Genomic DNA, 26065 nt, shown 5'->3' on the forward strand with positions numbered 1-26065 from the left:
GTACCTTTGAACACTACATCAAAAATTAATGGTGTACTATACAGTGGCTAACTGAACATAATAAAAAAAATTTTTTAACTGCACCTAAAATAACTTCCATATTTTGTTAAAATTCTATTTTTCTAAGTATATGTATGTTTAAGTGTATTTATGTGCATGTAAACATATTTGTGTGTACATGGGGAGAGAATGATGAACAGGAATAAAATGTGCTCTTACACATAAATACTGTCTTTGTTTAACCAAAACTTACAGTAAATACCAAAACTTTTTCCTTTTAAATTTTGATTGTAAACCTTTCTAGAACTTTCACGTGCCCCTGTTCTCTGACCCAGGCTCAAATAATCACACCTTTTTATTCTACTGATGTTTTGGCATCAACGTGGCATGATGGAGAAAAGCACATAACCCGAGCCCAGCAGACCTTTATACCTTTATTCAAACCTGCTTTGACACCAACTTGTACTGTGTTGCTGGGCAAGTCATGTCACCTTTCTGTGCCTCAGTTTCCTCATCTGTTACACAGAGATAGCATTAGCTAAAACTAACATGGTTCACTTGGTACTTCTTTTTTTTTTTTTTTTTTTAAGATTTTTATTTATTTATTTGACAGAGAGAGAGAGATCACAAAGAGGCAGAGAGGCAGGCAGGGGTTGGGGGAGCAGGCTCCCTGCTGAACAGGGAGCCTGATGAGAGGCTCAATCTCAGGTCCCTGAGACTATGACCTGAGCAGAAGGCAGAGGCTTAACCCACTGAGTCACCCAGGTGCCCAGTACTTCTCATTATTAACTTCAGTTATAAACTGCACCACGGAGATGTGCCCTGTGAAGGACTGACAACTACACAGAGAAGAGGGAATCTAGCTGTGCTTTTTCACTTAGCCTGTCTCTCTTTACAGTTGGACTATTTCTCTCTGCCCTCGTTTTACATGAAGTAGTAACAGTGCTATTTACAAGCCCAAACACAGTGACTTTAAAAGTAAGACAGTAGCTAATATAATTTACCACTCAATTATGCTCCAGAATCAAACAGTAAATCATAAACAGAGCAAACTACCAACAAGCTTTCACTTCTCTTTGTTGTCAGTTTGTCTACTTTAACAGTAATCCTCTTAATTCCCCTTCTAATTTATTAAAAATGAGTACAGAGGGGCACCTGGGTGGCTTAGTCGGTTAGGCACTCAACTCTTGGTTTTGCCTCAGGTCAAGATCTCAGGGTCATGAGACCCAGCCCCAGATCGCACTCCATGCTCAGTGCAGAGCCTGCTTGAGATTCCCTCTTCCCCTCCTTGCAACTCCATTCCCATCACCCCTCCCCGCTCACAAACACATGCTCTCTCTCCCTAAAATAAATAAATATACTTTTTTTTTTTTAAATGAGCACACCCTCACGCTTATGAGAGCATTTTTTTAAATGAGCACACTCCCTCATGAGACCCTAAGTAAGAGCCTAGTCGCCACTACGATGGCAAGATATATGAGTTTTAGAACATAAATTCTGTGACCTCTTTTGCTTACAGCTGCATTTTAGGCATATACTCTACACTCATAATTACCACAGAGAGCTCATCAGGCAGGGTTAGCCTTTCGGTTACTCTCTCTGTAACTCAAAGTTGATTATCACATCCAAAATTTATATGGACAGAGGTTAGGCCCTTATATATCATCCCATCTGTTTTCTACACATTATCTGAAGAATAATGTATTTGATGTAAAGCATTTCCCTTTTAAAATTGAAATTTTAAAGGAGAAAGTATTTTCTATCAAAGCAGAAGGTGGGAACAGTTTACCTCCAGACAGCCAGATAAAGCTCTTCCAGAAAAATCCACATAAGGAGTAAGATTAAAAAGTCACAAAGTCCTGAAATCTCACCAGATGTTATGTGGAGGGCAGTGGCAGAAACAAAAGAGGCAGCTGAAGGTTTACAGATCTGATTATACTTTCAACACTTCTTAAGTAACAGCCTAGAAATTTTTTATGACCCTCATTTTGCCAGATGCAAACCAATTAACTAGAACAACAAAATGCTAGTCCTCTGTAACCTGAAGATTAGTTCAGTCTGATCAAATCAAAAGACCATTTATTATATGATTAATATACATGATATGCACTGTGATAGGATTACTACAGAGACAAATAAACAAAGACTCTTGCCTAAAGGAGCCCTCAGTTTGGGGGCGCTGAGAGGACAGAGAATCAGAAAATTAAGAGCTAATTACAACACAGTGTGTACTCAATTTAATACTAGCTATTAAATGCACAGGCAGTGGTAGGAGGACTTAAAGTAAGAACACTAGTCCCTATAGGGTGTTCAGAACAATGTCCTTTGAATATCACATTAAGAGTGTTTGCTTCATCCTATATGTGATGGCTCAAAGACTGTAGGCCCAATGAGTGACAACACAGATATATTTTTTAAAAGGTTACTCTGGCAGCAGTGCAGCAGATAAAATGTACCAAAGCAATATAAAAGATCAGAAGGCAGTAAAATATACTGGTTAAGAATACAGGCTTAGGAGCTAGACTTTCTGGACTTGAATACAGTCTAAGAGGAACTACTTGTAAGACCTCGTCTAAGCTACTTAATTACTCTGTGCCTCAACTTCCTCATCTGTAAATAGGATAGAAACAGCTGCTGTGAAAACTAGAAGAACTAATGTAAAGCAGTAAGAAAAGCTCCTGGCACAAAGTAATTGCTCAACAAACAATAGCTATCAATTACATGAAGGAAAAACTGGTAGTAGGGAGACCAGTTAGGAGGTCAAGAAATAGTCGCAGAAAATAGAGATGAGAACAAAGAAGGGTATGTTCACTTGGGTGCTTGAAAAGATCACATATAGGACATGAGACATACAGGGAAAAGAAAAGAAAGAGGGGAATAACACCAATGAATCTAACTCGGGACATGTTAGGGATGAGATTCCTACATAACATGAAAGTAATAATGTCTAACAGTCACTGGAAAATACAGATCAGAAATCCAAAAGGGAAGGAACTAGACATATAGGTTTTTTATTTTTAAGATTTTATTTATTTATTTGACAGACAGAGATCACAAGTAGGCAGAGAGGCAGGCAGAGAGAGGAGGAAGCAGGCTCCCTGCTGAGCAGAGAGCCCGATGTGGGGCTCGATCCCAGGACCCTGGGATCATGACCTGAGCCGAAGGCAGAGGCTTTAACCTACTGAGCCACCCAGGCGCCCCTAGACATATAGGTTTGAGAGTTACTAACATGTGGCTGTGTTGGGTGAAGCTGTGGTAATGGAAGAGAGTACTCAGGGAGAAAGAGTAAAGCAGAAGGGTTGTAGGATCTAGTCTACAGGATGTGGGACTCCAGGATCACAACAGCATCCACGGGAATTCCAATATAACCATCAATTGTCAGGATGATAGAGAGGAAAAAATATAGTCATGTGAAATAATCCCTTTCTTCAAGAAGTTTTCAATGTCATTAGGGAGAAAAGACATATACCCATTAAATAATTTTATCATGATTGCTCAGGATTAACAGAAGTAAAGCAAAAAGCAGAGGTGGTAGTCTAGAATGGCAAGAAAAGAAAGAGAAATGAGGCTGGAAATTGAAAAAACTAATGCTAACATAAAAAAAGAAATATGAATTCTACGATGGGGGAAGGAAAAAAGCAAACAAAATCTATTATGTACTGAATGTCTACCATATGCCAGTAGCTGTCCTAGGATCCTTCAAATATTTTGCCTTACTTCTCATAACACCCCTCTGAGATAAATATAATAGCTATTTCACAAAAGTAGTTTGAGCCATACAAAGTAATCTGCCCAAAGTCTTACATCCAGTTATGGGTATAAGACATGACAGTGTTAGTTAGGACTGGAACCTAGGCAGAGGACCCATGATTCTCCACCATATTTCCACTTCTTCAATGTGGCAAAAGTAGGACATGTCAAGAAGGGGAAAGGGGCAATAAAAACTGCCCTAGAAGAAAACCTGAATTATTCTCACTTAATCTCACTATAGCAGAGCTATCTTTTTGAAGAAGTATGAAAGGGGAAAAAAATGACCTTTTAAATATCAAAAGTAATCTTTCAATCTCAGAGAACAGTTAGGATTACAGATGTCTCCTGCTTCCAGCTCCATCCCACTGATTCCACACAGTCCCCACAGTTAGAAATCTAAATTGCATACCCGACCATGTCACTCCTTCTTTTCTAAGCTTTCAATAACCCTGTATCACCAATAGGATCAAATAAAATCATCAGAACCAAAAGGAGAAAGTTATCTAATAAGCCTTGAAACTCCTTAACCTAGAAGGGCTAAAAGAGAAAAAAAAAAAAAGTTAACTTCTAAAAATAAATTCCCACTTGTAATTTATAACCCAACTTTTCTCAGTTTAAAACCATAAAATAAATAAAATTTTAAGTGCCAGTTAAAGAGCAACATTGACACCTTGTGGTGAACATCTTAATTCAAGGGTAATGCGTCAAATGTAAGGAGTAAAGTGGTTCCTAATTAAATGTCTGCTTACATGAAAACTAACTCTTAATCCAGGAATTTCCAAGGGTTAAAGAAGCAAAATGTAATTACCACTGCAAACACTGAATGTAAATTTGGAAAGACCCGCTATTACTTTGGTAAAACTGATCAGAATACATTATTTTAACTATAGGCAGAAAAATCTGAATAAAACCTCAGGTCACTGTTTTCTTAAAAACGGTAAACAATATATCCACCTGAAGGGGTTCTAATGCTTGGGTCATAGGTGTTGCAAAATCTCTGCCTTAGTCAAGATTTCTTATTTTTTCTGTAACATTCACATTATAAAATGTGGAAGGAAATATGCATCCTAGTGGCACAATAACACAGTGAAAGTTACTAACTAGAATATACTTTCAAAAAACAGACTCAAGAGACTAGGATTCTAGTCCTGATTCCAAATGGCACTGAGAATTTTGTGAAGTTAAGTGATATTAAAGAATTCAGACTCTATGTTTTCACATAAAATTACAGATCAAGAAGTAACAATTTCACACACCAAAAAAAGCATCAAGGAAAGAAAAGGTATATATATATTTTTTAAAGATTTTATTTATTTGACAGAGAGAGATCACAAGTGGACAGAGAGGCAAGCAGAGAGAGAGAGAGAGGAGGAAGCAGGCTCCCTGCGGAGCAGAGAGCCCGATGTGGGACTTGATCCCAGGACCCTGAGATCATGACCCGAGCTGAAGGCAGAGGCCCAACCCACTGAGCCACCCAGGCGGCCCCAAAAAGGTATATTTTTAAAAATTACTCCCATCTAGGTACAATGTCACCTGAATTAAAGAAGGGAAAATGAATGAAATTGATCAGCACAAAATTAAGTTTACCAGGAAGCATAAACCATGCCAAGAACTGTAAGGTAAGAAGAGCTTTTGATTTAGCAAACAGACAGATGGTGGTTACTCCTTACTAATGTCTAAGAGAATTATCAAAGGAAGTTCCATGTTACTCATTAATGTTGATGACTACAGTATTAAGTTTCTAGCTCCAGAGTAACTCTCTGGGCTCTGGTAAATTGGTTGGTAAATGGACACATGATCTGGTTCAAAAGAGTACATCTATATTACCAGCTATAAATGATACACGCAATGCTAATGATGAGGCCACTGCTAATAAATAAGGCAAATCAAACTGCTAACACACCTGAGGAATCTGGAAAGCAACCTAGAAATGAGACCCCCAAGAGACATATCATTGCAAGAATCAATGTTAAAAAATTGAGCACTAACTACCAAATTCCCCCAATGATTTTGCATTTATGAAGGGCTCTGTGGTTCTCAGAAATTTTCTCTGTCATTATGCTATGTGTACCTTATAACTACCTTGTAACCACCAATCTAGGAAGGTAAGTGAGACTCTGAAAAGGATCTGCAAAACCTGCTTGCAGGAAAACTTCACATCAACCTCCAGTCTGGCCCTTACTCGCTGTGCACTCTCGGATAAATCCTGTAACGCCTCTTGGCCTCAGCTTCTACACTGAAGACAAAGGCTGATCCCTGATGTCTAAACACAAAAAACTTCAAAGAGTATAAGACAGTAAATATAGAAATGCTCGTAAGTTACACAAACTTAAAATATTACTGCCTCTACCTTTTGGAAGAATCAGAAACGTTAAATGAATTATGATAAACCAGGGACAATTGAAGTCAGGGTCAAGTTAACCAAAGCATTCTCTATTGTACCACATTGTTTCCCAAGACCCTACAGCACTTCTTCAGTCCTTATTTTCCTGTCTCATCACAGAGCACTCAACACTGCTTGAATCTCTATTCCTTTAGATTCTATGATGCAATTTTTCCCCAGGTCTGCTCTTTTCACTGACTTCATATTTCCTTTTCTTTTGATTCTACTGATTTCGCTAATAAGATCACATTATCTCACACTCGGACATACCCTTAAAATAGTGAAATCCATACCCTCATTTCATGAGGAAAACAGGTCAAGAAATATTAGTGGTTTACTCACATTTCAAACTATTTCTGTACATTCCTCTTTGCAATATTTAAAACTCAATGTAGTCTCAAACTGAATAGACTCAAAAATACGAGTTATATATTTTGACATCTCCTGCTTTTTCTCTCCACCATCCAATTACTAAGTCCTGTGCGTTCTCTTACATATCCTACAAAGTCAAAGTGAAAGTACGGCTCAGATAAGAATCAAAGCCATCAAATGTCTGTGGTTACTTTAGTTGAAATGATGGTCTCTTAAGAGCAATTTACACAGGTCATGCGACCAAACTTTATCATCAAGTATAATAAGATTCAAGATTTGCAAAGAAAAGGTCCATTTCATAATGTTTATAAAATAAACAATCATCCAATTGGACAAGAGTCCTACCATCCTTCTGGACTCGTCCTCTAGTAGATATATTGAAGTTGTCTAATGGTCTGAAATTTATGATGTGTTATGTAAACATTAGAAAAATACTGCCAAAATCAAATTTCAATGAACCATCTGTCTGAGTAGGGTGAACACAGGCTGAATGTCACTGTTACCTTTATTTTGAATTGCATTTATTTTGGTTGCCTGTCTCTTGGGAAAATGTCCTTGATGATCTACCACATCGAAAATTAAAAACAAATTTAGAAATGTTTCAAAATTAAGCCCAGACATTATGAAAATACAGAATTAAGGCAGTTAGTTAAGCCTCTGAGCATGAGATTCATGCAAAGCTCCTTTGCCTTGCCAAACATGATTCTTTTAAGATGAACAGCAGGTCAAAACTCTAAGCCATGTCTGGGGCTATTGGAGGGCTTTTCTAGTAATGCTGTAGTTGTTAAGATTTTGATAAGCCTAAATTTTGTACCTCTGGTTGCTGCTCTTTACAGTACAGAAAACCAGAAACAGCTCATGTCCTGTTTTAAGATCATTGGCTTCCAATCATTCTCTCCCAGAGAAAGGAAATGGCGTTCCAAAGGCTTTGTGAAAGAGATAAAGTTAAATCACTGTAGCTACAAAATTTATGAAGCTCTCACTAAAAAATGTTAAGCCTGAATAACAGCTTCTAAAGCTCCCATACCTTTTCTCACACAGAAATGTCACAAACTCAAAATGAGGAAGATTCTTTAGAAAATGCAGGAGGTCTAAGAAGTTTCTTACCTCAGCAAAGAGAAGACATCATAAGAATTGCGAACACAGTTCTGATCCACCTGAAGAAGAATATTCTTCTGAGCATTTGAATAACCCTGAAAGACATTAATCAACAAATTAATGAAAGTAAAACAGAATGTGTAAAAATTAATCTTATTGTTTGTCTTCTGAAAATTATGATTTAGCCTCAGTAAATTCAAATCATTAAGGGATTCCAAAAAGTAAAATTTCCATAAAACTGAAGTTTAACCTTTTAAGTAAGTGTATTTAAAATAAGTATCTTCTAGTATTTTCATAGAGACCCTGTTTTACATTATAAATTGTAGTGAACTTCCCGGGGAAGCCCCAGAAAGCTTTTTAACATATGATGTGACTGAAGATGAGTATTATAAATAATATTTCAAGGGGCACCTGGATGGCTCAGTCAGTTAAGTGTCCAACTCTTGATTTTGGCTCAGGCGATGATCTCAGGGTCCTGAGACCGAGCACCTCATCAAGCTCTTCACTCAGCAGGTAGTCTGACTGAGATTCTCTCTCTCCCTCTGCCCCCCAACACTTGCTCCCTCATTATGTCTAATAAATAAGTACATTCCTTAAAAAAAAACAATATTTCAAACATGTATAGCCATCATATATAATGTTTTTATGGGGAAAGGCATTCCAAGTCCTAATTAGTAATACCAGAAGTAAATATTTCTACCAGTGAAATAAAGGTGGGCAGAGCACCAGAAAGAAAATAGCAAAATTCCATAAGAAGAAAAGAACAGGTATCTGTCATTTAAGAAATGCAAAGTAAACAGTAGCAAGAAAAAAAGACTCTAGACCCAGACCACGTGGATTGTAATTTAAGCACTTAATACACCAGCTCTGTGATCTTGAGCAAGGCACCTTAACTCTCTTAGTTTAATTCTGGTTTGTTTTTTCATCTAGAACACAGAGACGGATAGCATTATCTACCTCACCAATTGCTGTGGGAATCAGAAGAGTCATTACTTATAAAGTGAAAAGTATAAAATAAGTACTATATAAACGTTTGCTACCTTACTAATACAAGCATTTTTTATAAATTACATTGCCACAGACATTAAAAGGTTATTAAGAGAATATGAACAACTTTACAGTAACATATTAGACAGCTTAGATGCATCAGACACCCTCCTTGAAAAAACCGAACATGCCAAAATTGAAATAAAATGTCTGAATAATCCTATATCTATTTAAGTGAATAAATAATTGAAAAGCTTCCCACAAAACAGTGTAGGTCCAGATGGTTTCACTGATAAATTCTATCAAACATTTAAGAAATAACATCAATTTAACACAAAAATAAAAGAGGAAAAGAGAACAATTTCCAACTTGTAAGATCAACATTACTGATGTTAAAACTTGACAAAGATCTCACACACACACACACACACACACACACATCCCAATATCCCTCATAAACACAGACAAAGCAAGCCTTAGCAAAACATTAGTAAACTGAACTAGTAATACACTATAAAGATAAAACAGTAACACATCATAATTGCCCGAATTTAGTCTAAGAATACAATATTGGTTTAACATTTAAAAATCAATTAGAAAAATACATAATATAATCATAAATCTATCTTGACAGGCACACAATTATAAAGATATAATGTGACAATAACATAGAGGTAGGGATACAGAGCTATACAGAAGAACAGTTTTTGTATAATATTAAAATTAAGTTGGTATTAATTTAAACTGTATGATTATAAATTAAGATGCTGATTGTAATCCTGAGGGCAACCACTAAGAATTAATGAAAAGATACACTGTAATGTATGTATGAGAAATGACAAAGAAACCAAAATATCACATGAGAAAACATAGCACAAAAGAAGGTAGTAATGGAGGAATAAAGAAACAAAAAAGAGGGGCGCCTGGGTGGCTCAGTGGGTTAAGCCGCTGCCTTCAGCTCAGGTCATGATCTCAGGGTCCTGGGATAGAGTCCCGCATCAGGCTCTCTGCTTGGCAGGGAGCCTGCTTCCCTCTCTCTGCCTGCCTCTCCATCTACTTGTGATTTCTCTCTGTCAAATAAATAAATAAAATCTTTAAAAAAAAAAAAGAAACAAACAAAAATGATATAAGAAACAAACAAAAAAACAGCAGAAGTCCTTCTGCCTCTGTAATTAATTAAGTGTAAATGGATTAAACACTTCAATTAAAAGGCAGAGATCAGCTACACAGATTTTGTTTTAATGCTATCTACAAGAGTTATGCTTTAGAAACAAAAACACAAATAAGCTGAAATTGAAAGGACAGAAAGATATTTATTCCATGTAAGCAGCGACCAAAAGAGAGCTGGAGTGGCTATACTAATATCAGACAAATAGACTTAAGACAAAAAACATTACAAGAGACAAAGAAGGACATTGTATAATATAAAGGGTTATAAACATATATGCACCTAATGACATGTAATAAAATACATGAATCAAAAACTGATAAAACTGGGGCACCTGGGTAGCTCAGTGGGTTAAGCCTCTGCCTTTGGCTCAGGTCATGATCTCAGGGTCCTGAGATGAAGCCCCACATCAGGATCTCTGCTCAGCAGGGAGCCTGCTTCCTCCCCTTTTTCTCTGCCTGTCTCTCTGCCTACTTGTGCTCTCTGTCAAATAAATAAATAAAATTTAAAAAAAAACTGATAAAACTAAAGTGGGAAATAGCTAGAGATGTCAACTCCCACCTAACAATGGAAAGCACAGATAAAAGAAAAGAAAGCACCATATAAAAGATAAACAAGGAATGTAAGACATGAATAATACTATAAATCAACTAGACCTACTAGACGTATATAGAATGTTCCACCTAACACAACCATACATACATTCTTCTCAGTGCATATGGAACATCCTCCAAGCTGGACCATATGTTCAACCGCCAAACCTCAATCAATTATTAAAAGTTGAAATCATACAAAGTATATTATTTGACTTTAATGGAATGAAACTAGAAATCAGTAACAGAAGGAAATTTGGAAAATCCACAAACTACAAAGTGAACAACACACTCTTAAATAAGGAGTGAGTCAAAGAACAAATCACAAGGAAAATTAAATACTTTGAGGTGAATAAAAATGAAAGTACAAGGACGTCTGGGTGGCTCAGTCAGTTAAGCATCAGCTCAGGTCATGGCCCAGGTCATGATCCCAGAGTTCCTGGATCAAGTCCCACAGTGGGCTCCTTGCTCACTAGGGAACCTGCTTCTCCCCATGCCTGCCGCTCCCCCTGCTTGTGCTCTTTCTCTCTCACTCTGACAAATGAATAAATAACATCGTTATTTAAAAACTGAAAGTACACCATATTAAATAATATGTGATATAGTGAAAAAGTGCTAAGGGAAATTTACAGCTGTAAGCATCTACATTAAAAAAGAAGTAATAAAGAGTTCAAATTAATAACCTAAATATCCACCTTTAGGAACTAGAAAAAGAACAAACTAAGCCCAAAATAAGGGAACAATTAATAAATATTAGAACTGAGATCCAGGAAATAAAAAATACAAAAACAATAGAGAATATCAACAAACCAAAAGTTAGTTCTTTAAAAAGATCAACAACTCAAGCTTAGACTAAGAAAAAAAGTGAGAGAAGACACAAATCACTAAAATCAGAAATAAAAATGGGAACATTACTACTAACCTTACAGAAATAAAAAGTGTTGTAAAACACTTGTAGTGTTATAAACAGTTGTGTGCCAATAAATCAGATAATCTAGATGAAACAGAAATTCCTGGAAACACAAAAACGCCCCAAAATGACTCAAGAAGAAATAGGAAATTTGAAGAGACCTACAAGAAGTTGTTGAGACAAGTCAAGTCATTACTTAGCTAAACTACTCACTGATACCACTGCCTCAGCATCCATTTTGTTTGGACAAGGGGGCCTGCAAGGGCCGTAAACTAACTAGAGCTCTCAGGGAAGCACATGTCCTAAACAGGACGCCACAGAGACACAAGCACTGTAAGTCTGTTTACAAGAACTCATGATGGGACTTGTGATCAATGGTCTTTCCCGGTTCCCAGTGCCTGTATGATACGTTAAGCGCCCTTAGATAAACGCCCTGGTAGAGCTTACCATAACCCTATTCTTTTGGTTTGAACTGACAAATCTACCTATAGCCCAGAATCTCCAAAGCACTCCACCCATAGACCTAAAAAAGGCACTGTACTCCAGGTCCTACCTCTCTCTACAATTGCCCTGATCTTCTTCTGGGGTCCCTTAAATGCATGCCCTTATAATTCCTCTAGGACCTGTAAGTAAAAAACTTCTCTATTTCAATTTCTCTTGTGGTTTATTGTCTAACCATGGCTTACCAACCAGCATTCTGTTTTCCATCTAATAAATGTTAATTTAATAAAGTCATAGCACAAGAAGCTGAAATAAGTAATCATAAAACTCCCAGCAAAGAAAAGCCCAGAGCCATATGATCTGGTGAATTCTACCAATCATTTAAAGAAAAAAGAGCACCAACCCTTCTCAAAGTCTTCTCAAAAAAAAAGGAAAGAGGAGGAAATCCTTCTTACCTCATTCTATGATGCCAACATTACCCTGATACCAAAGCCAGACAGTAACATCACATGAAAATTATAGATCAATATCCCTTATGAATATATATATATATATATATATATATATATATATGCAAAAGTCCTCAACAAAATACTAGTAAAGCTAATCCAGCCACATATTAAAAAACGTAAACTACTGGCCAACAATTTCACTTCATGGTATAGACCCAAAAGAACTGAAAGCAAAAACTCAGAAAGACATTTGACATCCATGTTCAGAGGAGCATTATTCACAACAGTCAAGGGGCAGAAGCAACTCAATGTCTACCAACAGATGAACAGACAAAACATGCTTTATTCATACAATGAAATATCATTTAGCCTTAAAAAGGAAACGAAAGTCTGCTATAATACAGATGATCCCTGAGGTGATTTATGTTTTAAGTAAAATAAGTCAGTGTATCTGACTTATTTGGCCACTATTTAAAAAAAAAAAAGAAAAAGTTGGGCAATTACTCATACAGTCAAACAGAGAATTAGCATATGACCCAGCCAATCCACTCCTAGGCACATACAGTGTGCATACTGTATGATTCCATTCACATAGTATACCTAGAGCAGAAAATATGTAGAAACAGAAAGTAGGAGGGCGAGTGCCAGGGGCTTGGGGGAGGGGGATACAGGGAGTTAGTGCCTAATGGGTAGTTTTTCAGTTTTACAAAATAAAAAAAAGTTCTGGAGACAGATGGTGGTGATGGCTGCACAGCAATGTGAACATACTGAATGCCACTAAACTGTACACTTAAAATGGTTAAGATGGTAAATTGTAAATTTTGTTATTATGTATATCCCACCATGATTTAAAAGTAATTTTTTAAAAAGGATTATATACTAGAAACAGTGGAATTTATCTAAGGTACATAAAGGTGGTTCAATAATGAAAATCCATATAATACACCAGTTAGAAAGACTCATACTTCCCGATTTCAAAGACGCAGTACAAAGCAACAGTATAGGGAGGTACTGGCATGAAGGTAGATCCACAGATCAATGGAACAGAACTGGTAATGTACAGGTAAGCTCACACACCTGTGATCAACTGATGTTAGACAAAGGTACCAAGAGTACTCACCAGAAAAATACTAGTCTTGTCAACAAATGATGCTGAAACAACTAGATAGCTATAGGCAAAAAGAATGACTTGGATCCATCCTTATACCGTATATAAAAATTACCTCAAAACAGACCAAAGGCCTAACTGTAAGAGCTAAAACTATAAAACTATTTGAAGAAAGCATGAGGGTACAACCATATAACCTCAGATTTGCCAATGGCTTCTTAAGTATGACACCAAAAGCAAGAGTAACAAATACAATAATAAACTTGACTTCATCAAAATTAAAAACTTTGTGCATCAAAGGATACTATAAAAAAGTAAAAAAATGATGCACAAAATGGGAGAATATATTTGCAAATCATATATCTGATAAAGATTTCACATCTAAAATATATACAGAACTCTAACAATTCAACAATAAAATGACAAACCACTTAAAAATGGGAAAAGGACTCAGAGACATTTCTCCAAAAAAAGATACACAAATAGTCAGAAGCACATGAAAAGATGCCCAACATCATTAGTCATTAGAAAAAGGTGAATCAGGGCGCCTGGGTGGCTCAGTGGATTAAGCCTCTGTCTTCAGCTCAGGTCATGATCTCAGGGTCTTGGAATCAAGCCCCGCATCAGGCTCTCTGCTCAGTAGGGAGTCTACTTCCCCCCTCTCTCTGCCTGCCTCTCTGCCTACTTGTGATCTCTCTCTCTGTCAGACAAATAAGTAAAATCTTAAAAAAAAAAAAAAAAAAAAAAGGTGAATCAAAACCACAATAAGAAACTAATTCATACCCACTAAGATAAGCAAAAACAAATAAACAAGCAAAATTTTTTAAAATTTTTAATTACTCTCTATGCCCAAAGTGGGCATTGCAAGATCAAGAGTCACATGTTCTACTGAATAAGCAAGCCAGGGACCCCAAAAATTTTTTTAAAAATCCACAGAAAGTGGGGTGGAGTCAAGATGGCGGAGAAGTAGCAGGCTGAGACTACTTCAGCTAGCCTGGAGATCAGCTAGATAGCTTATCTAAAGATTGCAAACACCTGAAAATCCATCGGCAGATCGAAGAGAAGAAGAACAGCAATTCTGGAAACAGAAAAACAACCACTTTCTGAAAGGTAGGACCAGCGGAGAAGTAAATCCAAAGCTGCAGGAAGATAGACCCCGGGGGGAGGGGCCGGCTCCCGGCAAGCGGCAAAGCAACTGCTCACAAAATCAGGACTTTTAAAAGTCTGTTCCGCTGAGGGACATCGCTCCAGAGGCTAAACCGGGGCGAAGCCCACGCGGGGTCAGCGTGGCCTCAGGTCCCGCAGGGTCACAGAAGGACCGGGGGTGTCTGAGTGTCGCAGAGCTTGCAGGTATTGGAACGGGAAAGCCGGCTACAGAGACAGTAAGTTCGCAGCTCGGTGTTACCTTGAACCGGTCGCAGGCTCGGTGAGCTCGGAGCGCAGCCGGAGGTCAGGCAGACGGGAGTAACTGGGCGCTGTTCTCTGAGGGCGCACTGAGGAGTGGAGCCCTGGGCTCTCGGTTCCTCCGGGCCGGAGACCAGGAGGCCGCCATTTGTATTCCCGTCCTCCGGAACTCTAAGGAAAGCGGAAAGCGCTCAGGGAACAAAAGCTCCTGAAAGCAAACCCCAGCGGATTACTCACCCCGGCCCCAGCTAAGAGCGGTGCAATTCCGCCTGGGGCAAAGACACTTGAGAATCACTACAACAGGCCCCTCCCCCAGAAGATCAACAAGAAATCCAGCCTAGACCAAATTCACCTACCAAGGAGTGCGGTTTCAATACCAAGGAGAGCAGCAGAAATCGAGAGGAGGAGAAAGGAAAGCACAGAACTCATGGCTTTTCACTGTGATTTTTTTTAGTCTTGCAGTTAATTTGATTTTTTTCTTTTTCATTTTTTGTTTTTTTTTTTTTCTCGCCTTCTGGTAAATTTTTTTTTAACTTTTACCTTTTTTTTTTAATGTTTTTTAACTAGTTTATCCAATATATATATTTTTTCTTTTTTATATTTTTCTTATTTGTTTTCTCTTTTTTAATTCTTTTCTTTTTTTTTTTCTGTTTTCTTTTTTTTTTCTTTCTTCCTTTTTGAACCCCTTTTTATCCCCTTTCTACCCCCTCATGATTTGGGATCTCTTCTAATTTGGTTAAAGCATATTTTCCTGGGGTTGTTGCCACCCTTTTAGTATTTTACTTGCTCCTTCATATACTCTTATCTGGACAAAATGACGACGGAAAAATTCAAAACAAAAAAAAGAACAAGAGGCAGTACCAAAGGCTAGGGACCTAATCAATACAGACATTGGTAATATGTCAGATCTAGAGTTCAGAATGACAATTCTCAAGGTTCTAGCCGGGCTTGAAAAAGGCATGGAAGATATTAGAGAAACCCTCTCGAGAGATAAAAAGCCCTTTCTGGAGAAATAAAAGAACTAAAATCTAAGCAAGTTGAAATCAAAAAAGCTATTAATGAGGTGCAATCAAAAATGGAGGCTCTCATTGCTAGCATAAATGAGGCAGAAGAAAGAATTAGTGATATAGAAGACCAAATGACAGAGAATAAAGAAGCTGAGCAAAAGAGGGACAAACAGCTACTGGACCACGAGGGGAGAATCTGAGAGATAAGTGACACCATAAGACGAAACAACATTAGAATAATTGGGATTCCAGAAGAAGAAGAAAGAGACAGGGGAGCAGAAGGTATACTGGAGAGAATTATTGGGGAGAATTTCCCCAATATGGCAAAGGGAACGAGCATCAAAATTCAGGATGTTCAGAATAGGCCCATACCCCGTCACCTAATAGTAAAATTTACAAGTCTCAGTGACAAAGAGAAAATCCTGAAAGCAGCCCTGGAAAAGAAGTCTGTAACATACAATGGTAAAAATATTAGATTGGCAGCTGACTTATCCACAGAGACCTGGCAGGCCAGAAAGAGCTGGCATGATATTTTCAGAGCAGAAACGAGAAAAACATGCAGCCAAGAATACTATATCCAGCTAGGCTATCATTGAAAATAGAAGGAGAGATTAAAAGCTTCCAGGACAAACAAAAACTGAAAGAATTTGCAAACACCAAACCAGCTCTACAGGAAATCTTGAAAGGGGTCCACTAAACAAAGAAAGAGCCTACAAGTGGTAGATCAGAAAGGAACAGAGACCATACACAGTAACAGTCACCTTACAGGCAATACAATGGCACTAAATTCATATCTCTCAATAGTTACCCTGAATGTTAATGGGCTAAATGCCCCTGTCAAAAGACACAGGGTATCAGAATGGATAAAAAAACAAAACCCATCTATATGTTGCCTCCAAGAAACTCATTTTAAGCCCGAAGACACCTCCAGATTTAAAGTGAGGGGGTGGAAAAGAATTGACCATGCTAATGGACATCAGAAGAAAGCAGGAGTGGCAATCCTTATATCAGATCAATTAGATTTTAAGCCAAAGACTATAATAAGAAATGAGGAAGGACACTATATCATACTCAAAGGGTCTGTCTAACAAGAAGATCTAACAATTTTAAATATCTATGCCCCCAACGTGGGAGCAGCCAACTATATAAACCAATTAATAACAAAATCAAAGAAACACATCAACAATAATACAATAATAGTAGGGGACTTTAACACTCCCCTCACTGAAATGGACAGATCATCCAAGCAAAAGATCAGCAAGGAAATAAAGGCCTTAAACGACACACTGGACCAGATGGACATCACAGATATATTCAGAACATTTCATCCCAAAGCAACAGAATACACATTCTTCTCTAGTGCACATGGAACATTCTCCAGAATAGATCACATCCTCGGTCCTAAATCAGGACTCAACCGGTATCAAAAGATTGGGATCATTCCCTGCATATTTTCAGACCACAATGCTCTAAAGCTAGAACTCAACCACAAAAGGAAGTTTGAAAAGAACCCAAATACATGGAGACTAAACAGCATCCTTCTTAAGAATGAATGGGTCAACCGGGAAATTAAAGAAGAATTGAAAAAAATCATGGAAACAAATGATAATGAAAATACAATGGTTCAAAATCTGTGGGACACAACAAAGGCAGTCCTGAGAGGAAAATATATAGCGGTACAAGCCTTTCTCAAGAAACAAGAAAGGTCTCAGGTACACAACCTAACCCTACACCTAAAGGAGCTGGAGAAAGAACAAGAAAGAAACCCTAAGCCCAGCAGGAGAAGAGAAATCATAAAGATCAGAGCAGAAATCAATGAAATAGAAACCAAAAAGACAACAGAGCAAATCAACGAAACTAGGAACTGGTTCTTTGAAAGAATTAATAAAATTGATAAACCCCTGGCCCAACTTATCAAAAAGAAAAGAGAAAGGACCCAAATAAATAAAATCATGAATGAAAGAGGAGAGTTCACAACTAACACCAAAGAAGTACAAACTATTATAAGAACATACTATGAGCAACTCTACGCCAACAAATTTGAGAATCTGGAGAAATGGATGCATTCCTAGAAACATATAAACTACCACAACTGAACCAGGAAGAAGTAGAAAGCCTGAACAGACCCATAACCAGTAAGGAGATTGAAACAGTCATTAAAAATCTCCAAACAAACAAAAGCCCAGGGCCAGACGGCTTCCCAGGGGAATTCTACCAAGCATTTAAAGAAGAACTAATTCCTATTCTCCTGAAACTGTTCCAAAAAATAGAAATGGAAGGAAAACTTCCAAACTCATTTTATGAGGCCAGCATCACCTTGATCCCAAAACCAGACAAGGATCCCACCAAAAAATAGAGCTATAGACCAATATCCTTGATGAACACAGATGCGAAAATACTCAACAAAATACTAGCCAATAGGATTCAACAATACATTTAAAAGATTATGCACCACGACCAAGTGGGATTTATTCCAGGGCTGCAAGGTTGGTTCAACATCTGCAAATCAGTCAATGTGATACAACACATCAATAAAAGAAAGAGCAAGAACCATATGATACTCTCAATAGATGCTGAAAAAGCATTTGACAAAGTACAGCATCCCTTCCTGATCAAAACTCTTCAAAGTGTAGGGATAGAGGGCACATACCTCAATATCATCAAAGCCATCTATGAAAAACCCACCGCAAATATCATTCTCAATGGAGAAAAACTGAAAGCTTTTCCGCTAAGGTCAGAACACGGCAGGGATGTCCATTATCACCACTGCTATTCAACATAGTACTAGAGGTCCTAGCCTCAGCAATCAGACAACAAAAGGAAATTAAAGGCATCCAAATCAGCAAAGAAGAAGTCAAATTATCACTCTTCACAGATGATATGATACTATATGTGGAAAACCCAAAAGACTCCACTCCAAAACTGCTAGAACTTGTATAGGAATTAAGTAAAGTGTCAGGATATAAAATCAATGCACAGAAATCAGTTGCATTTCTCTACATCTCCAACAAGACAGAAGAAAGAGAAATTAAGGAGTCAATCCCATTTACAATTGCACCCCAAACCATAAGATACCTAGGAATAAACCTAACCAAAGAGGCACAGAATCTATACTCAGAAAACTATAAAGTACTCATGAAAGAAATTGAGGAAGACACAAAGAAATGGAAAAATGTTCCATGCTCCTGGATTGGAAGAATAAATATTGTGAAAATGTCTATGCTACCTAAAGCAATCTACACATTTAATGCAATTCCTATCAAAGTACCATCCATCTTTTTCAAAGAAATGGAACAAATAATTCTAAAATTTATATGGAACCAGAAAAGACCTCGAATAGCCAAAGGGATATTGAAAAAGAAAGCCAAAGTTGGTGGCATCACAATTCCGGACTTCAAGCTCTATTACAAAGCTGTCCTCATCAAGACAGCATGGTACTGGCACAAAAACAGACACATAGATCAATGGAACAGAATAGAGAGCCCAGAAATAGACCCTCAACTCTACGGTCAATCATCTTCGACAAAGCAGGAAAGAATGTCCAATGGAAAAAAGACAGCCTCTTCAATAAATGGTGCTGGGATAATTGGACAGCCACATGCAGAAAAATGAAATTGGACCATTTCCTTACACCACACACAAAAATAGACTCAAAATGGATGAAGGACCTCAATGTGCGAAAGGAATCCATCAAAATCCTTGAGGAAAATACAGGCAGCAACCTCTTTGACCTCAATCGCAGCCACATCTTCCTAGGAACAACGCCAAAGGCAAGGGAAGCAAGGGCAAAAATGAACTATTGGGATTTCATCAAGATCAAAAGCTTTTGCACAGCAAAGGAAGCAGTGAACAAAATCAAAAGACAACTGACAGAATGGGAGAAGATATTTGCAAACGACATATCAGATAAAGGACTAGTGTCCAGTATCTATAAAGAACTTAGCAAACTCAACACCCAAAGAACAAATAATCCAATCAAGAAATGGGCAGAGGACATGAACAGACATTTCTGCAAAGAAGACATCCAGATGGCCAACAGACACATGAAAAAGTGCTCCATATCACTCGGCATCAGGGAAATACAAATCAAAACCACAATGAGATATCACCTCACACCAATCAGAATGGCTAAAATAAACAAGTCAGGAAATGACAGATGCTGGCGAGGATGTGGAGAAAGGGGAACCCTCCTACACTGTTGGTGGGAATGCAAGCTGGTGCAGCCACTCTGGAAAACAGCATGGAGGTTCCTCAAAATGTTGAAAATAGAACTGCCCTATGACCCAGCAATTGCACTACTGGGTATTTCCCCTAAAGATACAAACATAGTGACCAACGGGGCACATGCACCCGAATGTTTATAGCAGCAATGTCCACAATAGCCAAACTGTGGAAAGAACCTAGATGTCCATCAACAGATGAATGGATCAAGAAGATGTGGTATATATACACAATGGAATACTATGCAGCCATCAAAAGAAATGAAATCTTGTCATTTGCCACAACATGGATGGAACTAGAGCGTATCATGCTTAGTGAAATAAGTCAAGCAGAGAAAGACAACTATCATATGATCTCCCTGATATGAGGAAGTGGTGATGCAACATGGGGGCTTAAGTGGGTAGGAGAAGAATCAATGAAACAAGATGGGATTGGGAGGGAGACAAACCATAAGTGACTCTTAATCTCACAAAACAAACTGAGGGTTGCTGGGGGGAGGGGGTTTGGGAGAAGAGGGTGGGATTATGGACATTGGGGAGGGTATGTGCTTTGGTGAGTGCTGTGAAGTGTTTAAACCTGGTGATTCACAGACCTGTACCCCTGGGGATAAAAATATATGTTTATAAAAAATAAAAATTTTTTTTTTAAATGTAAAAAAAAATATTAAATTTAAGAATGATAAAAAAAAAATCCACAGAAAGTAAGTGTTGGCAAGGATGGAGAGAAATTAGAACCCTCCTATAATGGCAATGGGAATGTAAAACATTGGGCACCGTTTAAAAAAAAAAAAAAAAGTTTGGCAATTCCTCCAAAAGTCAAACACAGAATTATCATATGACCTAGCCAATCCATTCCTAGGCATATACCTAAAGGAAATGAAAACAAGTCCTCGAACAGATACTTGTATACAAATCCTCATACCAACACTATTCACAATAGCAAAAAGGTAGAAACAACCCCAATATCCACCAATGGATTAACTGTTAAACAAAATGATATCAAGACAATGGGTATTTCTTAGCCATAGGAAAGAAAGAAGTATTAACATGTGCTACACACGGATGGATGCACCTCAAAAACATCAGGCTAACTGAATGCGGACAGACACACTTTTTTCTATTTAAAAATCATCCACACCCACTATCATACAACTAAAAGCAATATATCATAGAAGAATTCAATTAAAGCCAGGATCCTCGGTATTAATCCACTCTGCCTGTCATGGAAGTGAGGAAAACAATTTAACTCTCCTCTAGAAGTCAGTTTCTTTAACTATAAAATGAGATGAAACTACTAGTAATAAAAACAATTTTCAAAAAATGACAGGAATACACATAAGAGTAACATTTATGAGCGTTTATAGTACACCAGGCAGTGTTCTTTTCCAAGTTAATATTAACAATTTAAGTGTTCATATGCTAAGAGTTAATATATTTTTCACACAACCCTGTGCAACAGGGACTATTATTATCCCCACTTTAAAGGTGAGGAAACTGAGACGCAAGGAGGATTAAGTAGAAGAGCCATGTAGTCTGGCTCCACAGCCCATTTTCTTAATGACCATGCTATACTTGATCTCTGAGACCTTTCCAGTTCTAAAATTCTGGGTCCATGTACATTTAAGGCAACTTAAGAACATTATTAAACCCTTCTGCTTCAGCCACCACTTAGCAATTAACATTCTTAAAATATGCTAAGAGCCTTGTTCTGAATGACATCTAACTTCACCACATGTGTGATCCTGACAGACCTCTGATGAAGGATTATAATGGAAAGAAATGGCTCGTTTGTATCTGGTTATCTGTGTGAGATACTGCCAAGTGCCAAAGAGCCCAGAGGAGATTTACATGTCACTCAAAATTCTTCTGAAGCCAGGCCTAACAATGCTTTTTCAAGGAAGGGACAGGCACCAGTCTGCCTGAGTGCCTACTACATTGTTCAAGAAAACAGATGATTAATGTCACATACCCAGTGAGCAGGCGTAATTCCAGGCAGATGACCAGGTGTGTTTCTAGATCAGTGGTCAACAAACTTTGTCAATGGCCAGATAGTAAATGTTCCAGGCTTCGTAAGCTGCATGTTATCTCTGTGGCATATTCTTTGTTTTCTCCTTCAAATTCTTCACAAATGTAAAAACAATTCATAGCTGTTGGGCCATACAAAACCATGTGCTAGAATATAGTCTGCTTACCCCTGTAGTAGACCACTGGATAAAGTCACCTTTTAAACTATATTACGGTTTTTGAGAGTTTTTGGCTGCTACAACAGTCACAAGACCATCCTTAAGTTCACTAGAATTCTCAGTTACACTAAAATAATCCAGCTGACAGGATAAATGATGATGAAGCAAAGAGTATAGTATACATACTTATTTATTTCAGTGTTTATTGAATGCCTAATACACACAGGGTGTCAAGCACATGCTACCATCCTTATGAAAGTATACAACCCAGGACACTATGATGTATATAACCCAGTTACGTTTCCAAGTGAAGTAAAACCTGTAAAGGTGCCATACGACAGGTTAAAAAGGAAATAGCTACAGGAGTTCTGATGCAGTAAGGATTCCATCTAGTAGGAGCAGGAACATCAAAGGCTGCAGGGGTGGCAGTAATTGAAACAGATTAAGAAGTATTAAAATGCTGAATGGCAGTGAAGGAAAGTCCCACACAGTCTGAACACCTTTAAGCCAAAGCATGACAGTGGGAAAACACAAGTTGCATTCCGAGAAAATTAAGTCGTGGTCCAATTTGTTCAGCTTCAATGACATGGAAATTACTTGGAACCCTGGAGAGGAAAACAGTGGGAAACAGGGTTGAGTAAGTCGGCTGGAAGGGCCAGAGTAGAGAAAGCCTTGAATGGCATGCTAAAAAGTGGATCTTTTTAGCTCTCTAGGCAATGAGGAGTCATGAAAGGTTTCTGACAATATAGCATAATGATCAGAGATGCGTTTAAGGAAAGTTACCCCAGTAATGACAAATATGAAGCATTAGAGAAGGCAGAATGTCCCAACACCAGTTAGCAGGCTATGCTAAAAATCCACAGGTACTAGAGATAATAATAATAATAATAATAATAATAATCAAACACTAAAAGAGAAAAGATAAAAGCACATCTAGAACTATAAGTACTTACTGTACATATCACTGACTGAATTTAGGCTGATGGAGAGAAGGAAAGCACATCAGAGATTCAGACACAACTAGTAGAAAACAAGAAGTCACTCAATAAAGCTTTTAAGCAAAGAAATAAAATATGAACGTCTGTCTTAGGAAGATGAATCAGGCAGTAGTGAATAAGACAGAGTGGATACAAAGAGACTAGAGTCCATAAGCCCACCAGAAAACTACAACAGTAATCTATCCTTACTGGGGTGCCGGTCTGAGCTTGGATCATGCATGGCAATGGAGATGGAAAAGTTGCCACGGATAAGAATTATTTCAAAGGCCTCAAAGGAGGCTAGTGGCCAACTATATAGAGTAGATAAAAGAAAGAACTCAATCAAATCTAACTGCAATACTTGGGGCCCAAATAAATGGGAAAATAGTTAAAGATGTGGGAAAATGGAAAGGAAATAAAGCCTGGAGAGAAAAACGAAGAGTTCCATTTAAAGTATAATAATCTGCAAATGACAGGTTTCGATGCAGAAATGGCCAGAAACTATTTAATCCTAGAGAACTAGAATTTTGAGTAACAAGCCATCCAATTGATAACCAGCTATCCCATTATGTATCCCATTAGAATGCTTAATGATCTGCTGCTATAGAAGCTTTACTCATTCATTCAACAAGTATTTATTGCATTACTACGATATGCCAGGCACAGTGTTAAGCACTAGGAATAAATTAGTAATGAAGGCAGATAGACCCTGTCCCTGCCCTTATGTAGCTTACAGTCTGTAGAGAGATGAGCAAATGGACAATCAGAATACAATCAGGTAAGTGTCAGTGATGAGGAAAATGAAGGTGCCATGGAGCACGTAAGAGGGGTATCCAAACCAGAGTTTGAGGTATATCACAGAAAGCCTTTCTACAGAAAGGAGATCTAAGCTATGGGTGGGGTGCTTAGAAATCAGGAACCAGATCACACAGTAAGACCTTATAAGCCAGTAATTACTCTGAAATGATTCAAATAAAAGAGGGAGATGACCAGCATTTGGAAAGATAAATCTGGCTATATACTCCAAAAAGCAGGAAAGAAATAGATAATTAGCAGACACCATCAAGTAGTCATTCAAAAAATAGGGAGGGGTCCAAGCTGACTCCCCTGTTCTGACTCTCTGACTTGAGACAATACATGGACAGTAGTACCATTCACTAAACTAAGGAATACAACAGGAAGAAGTTTTTCAAGATGGAAAGGGGACCTGAGCTCAGTTTGGGTCATGTAAAGTGTGTGTGTCTTTGAAACATCCAAGCAATTTAATGCAGTATGGATATATGGAAATAGAGACCAGAGATGTAGACTTGGGAGGGATCTGAATGCAAATATAACACGGTCATGAGAAGACAAAAGGCCCAGGTGGAAACCTGATGACAACAGCTTAAAGGCTCCATCGAAAGCTTTCTTCAGCAGAACTGATATATTCTAGATGTTATTCATAAAACTATTAAATGAGCTTTGCATGTAGTCTTTTTTCTACTTACTTAGCTAGAATAAGAAATTATGATTGGCAAGGGAAAAAACAATGGCTCTCTACTACTTGAGCATATTTTCAGATGCAATCAGTACCCATTTTTAAATATAGTATTTATTTGTACAACGTCTCTTAAAATAGCTACCTGATGAATCAACAGACAGCCTGTGTTCCTATGTGTATATGTTCATCTGGACCTTAACATACTTTTAGTTTTTCAGTTTAAACTGAAAAAAAAAAAAAAAAAGTCAAGAATCTCTGACAAGTATCTTCAAATCTCGGGTACCTTCTGCCTCTGAGGAAGCCCAGAAGCTAGGCTTTTCAGGAGGAAAGGCAAGACCTCTTCTGAGACACTGAAGCAGAACTGAATAAATGTATTCCCCCAGATTTAGTGTAAGGTTTGAGACCACAGAGGAAGTTCTCTTCTCCCTCAAAATAGTGAGAAGCATTGAGAAATAAGAATAGTACTGTTAAGCAAAAGTATACAGATCCTGAAACCAAAATCAACTCCTTCTTTTAAATTCAATAGAGTAAAAAAATCCTTGTTCATATTTTAGTATTTTAAACAACCCTCAAGAAAGCATTACAATCAGAGTCGCACAGTGCCAGTATGAAGTGGACTTAAATGCCATCAGCACTACTCCATGACAAGAGGACTGAAGCTGCATCTGTCACGTAACCTGAAAGTATCTTTCAGAGTAGAGGCAGGAACCGTGTGATCCTAACAGACTGAGTTCACTCATGGAAAAATATGAACTAAGCAAAGTCTATGCTAAATCTTGACACTCACAAAAGTAAGACACAACTTCAGTGGAAAGGAGCTTATACCCAAGAGGAGAGAGGGCATGCACATGCACACAAATTCCTATACATGTGAGAGGCAAAGAGAAGGCAAGACTGGCATCACACTAACTAGCATTAGTGAACGTGGCGGGGAGAGAGAGAGAAGAAAGGACTCCCAGCTTGGAAGAACAATTTAAACCAAAACCAACTATGGGGTGGGGTGGGGGGACACAAAGGCCAAGCATGCCCTCACTACAGATCCAAGAAAGAAGAGTAAAAACAAGTTTTCAAAATTTTAAACTCTGAATCCTCTAGAGAGGGTAAGTCTGGAGCTCTGTTTCTGTTTACTTTTCAAGAATCTAAAACATCTATACAAAGAACCCTGCCTGGCTTTGAATTTTCCAGTATTAAGATTTAGAAAAGCTCAAAAAATTGTGCTAAGAAGACAAGATCCTCCAAATTCCTAACAGGAAACGTGGCATTTTCCCAGATTATTTTCTGGCTGCAACGAAGAGGGAGAATGGGGACCACACTGCAGCAGCAGGATTTATAAATATGAAGTACAGGATAAGATGATTTTCCAAACATCTGTCAGAAGTTAATTTGATCCAAGAGAGAAGGAGGGAAAAGAGAAAAAAAGACTCAAGAGAAGCCAAATACAGTGACTAATACGTGGAACTTTTGTAGACTTCAGTGGGTTGATGGCCTCATGGGCATTGCATGCCCACTCTACAATAATAAATACACACAGT

The 26065-nt window shown here is 37.9% G+C and overlaps 1 protein-coding gene across 1 annotated transcript in view; it reads right to left on the reverse strand.

The window, feature by feature from the left end:
- Positions 1-4722: 4722 nt before the first annotated feature.
- LOC309858507 (UV radiation resistance-associated gene protein-like) overlaps positions 4723-26065 on the reverse strand; it is a 38645-nt gene continuing 17302 nt past the window's right edge. The window contains exon 3 of the mRNA XM_082751182.1: positions 4723-7698. Coding sequence (XP_082607308.1) covers positions 7609-7698 — 90 coding nt within the window. The 3' untranslated portion in view covers positions 4723-7608. The remainder of the gene's footprint in view (positions 7699-26065) is intronic.

Source organism: Mustela nivalis (assembly GCF_964662115.1).
Source record: "Mustela nivalis genome assembly, contig: HAP1_SCAFFOLD_2685, whole genome shotgun sequence".
Lineage (NCBI taxonomy): Eukaryota > Metazoa > Chordata > Mammalia > Carnivora > Mustelidae > Mustela > Mustela nivalis.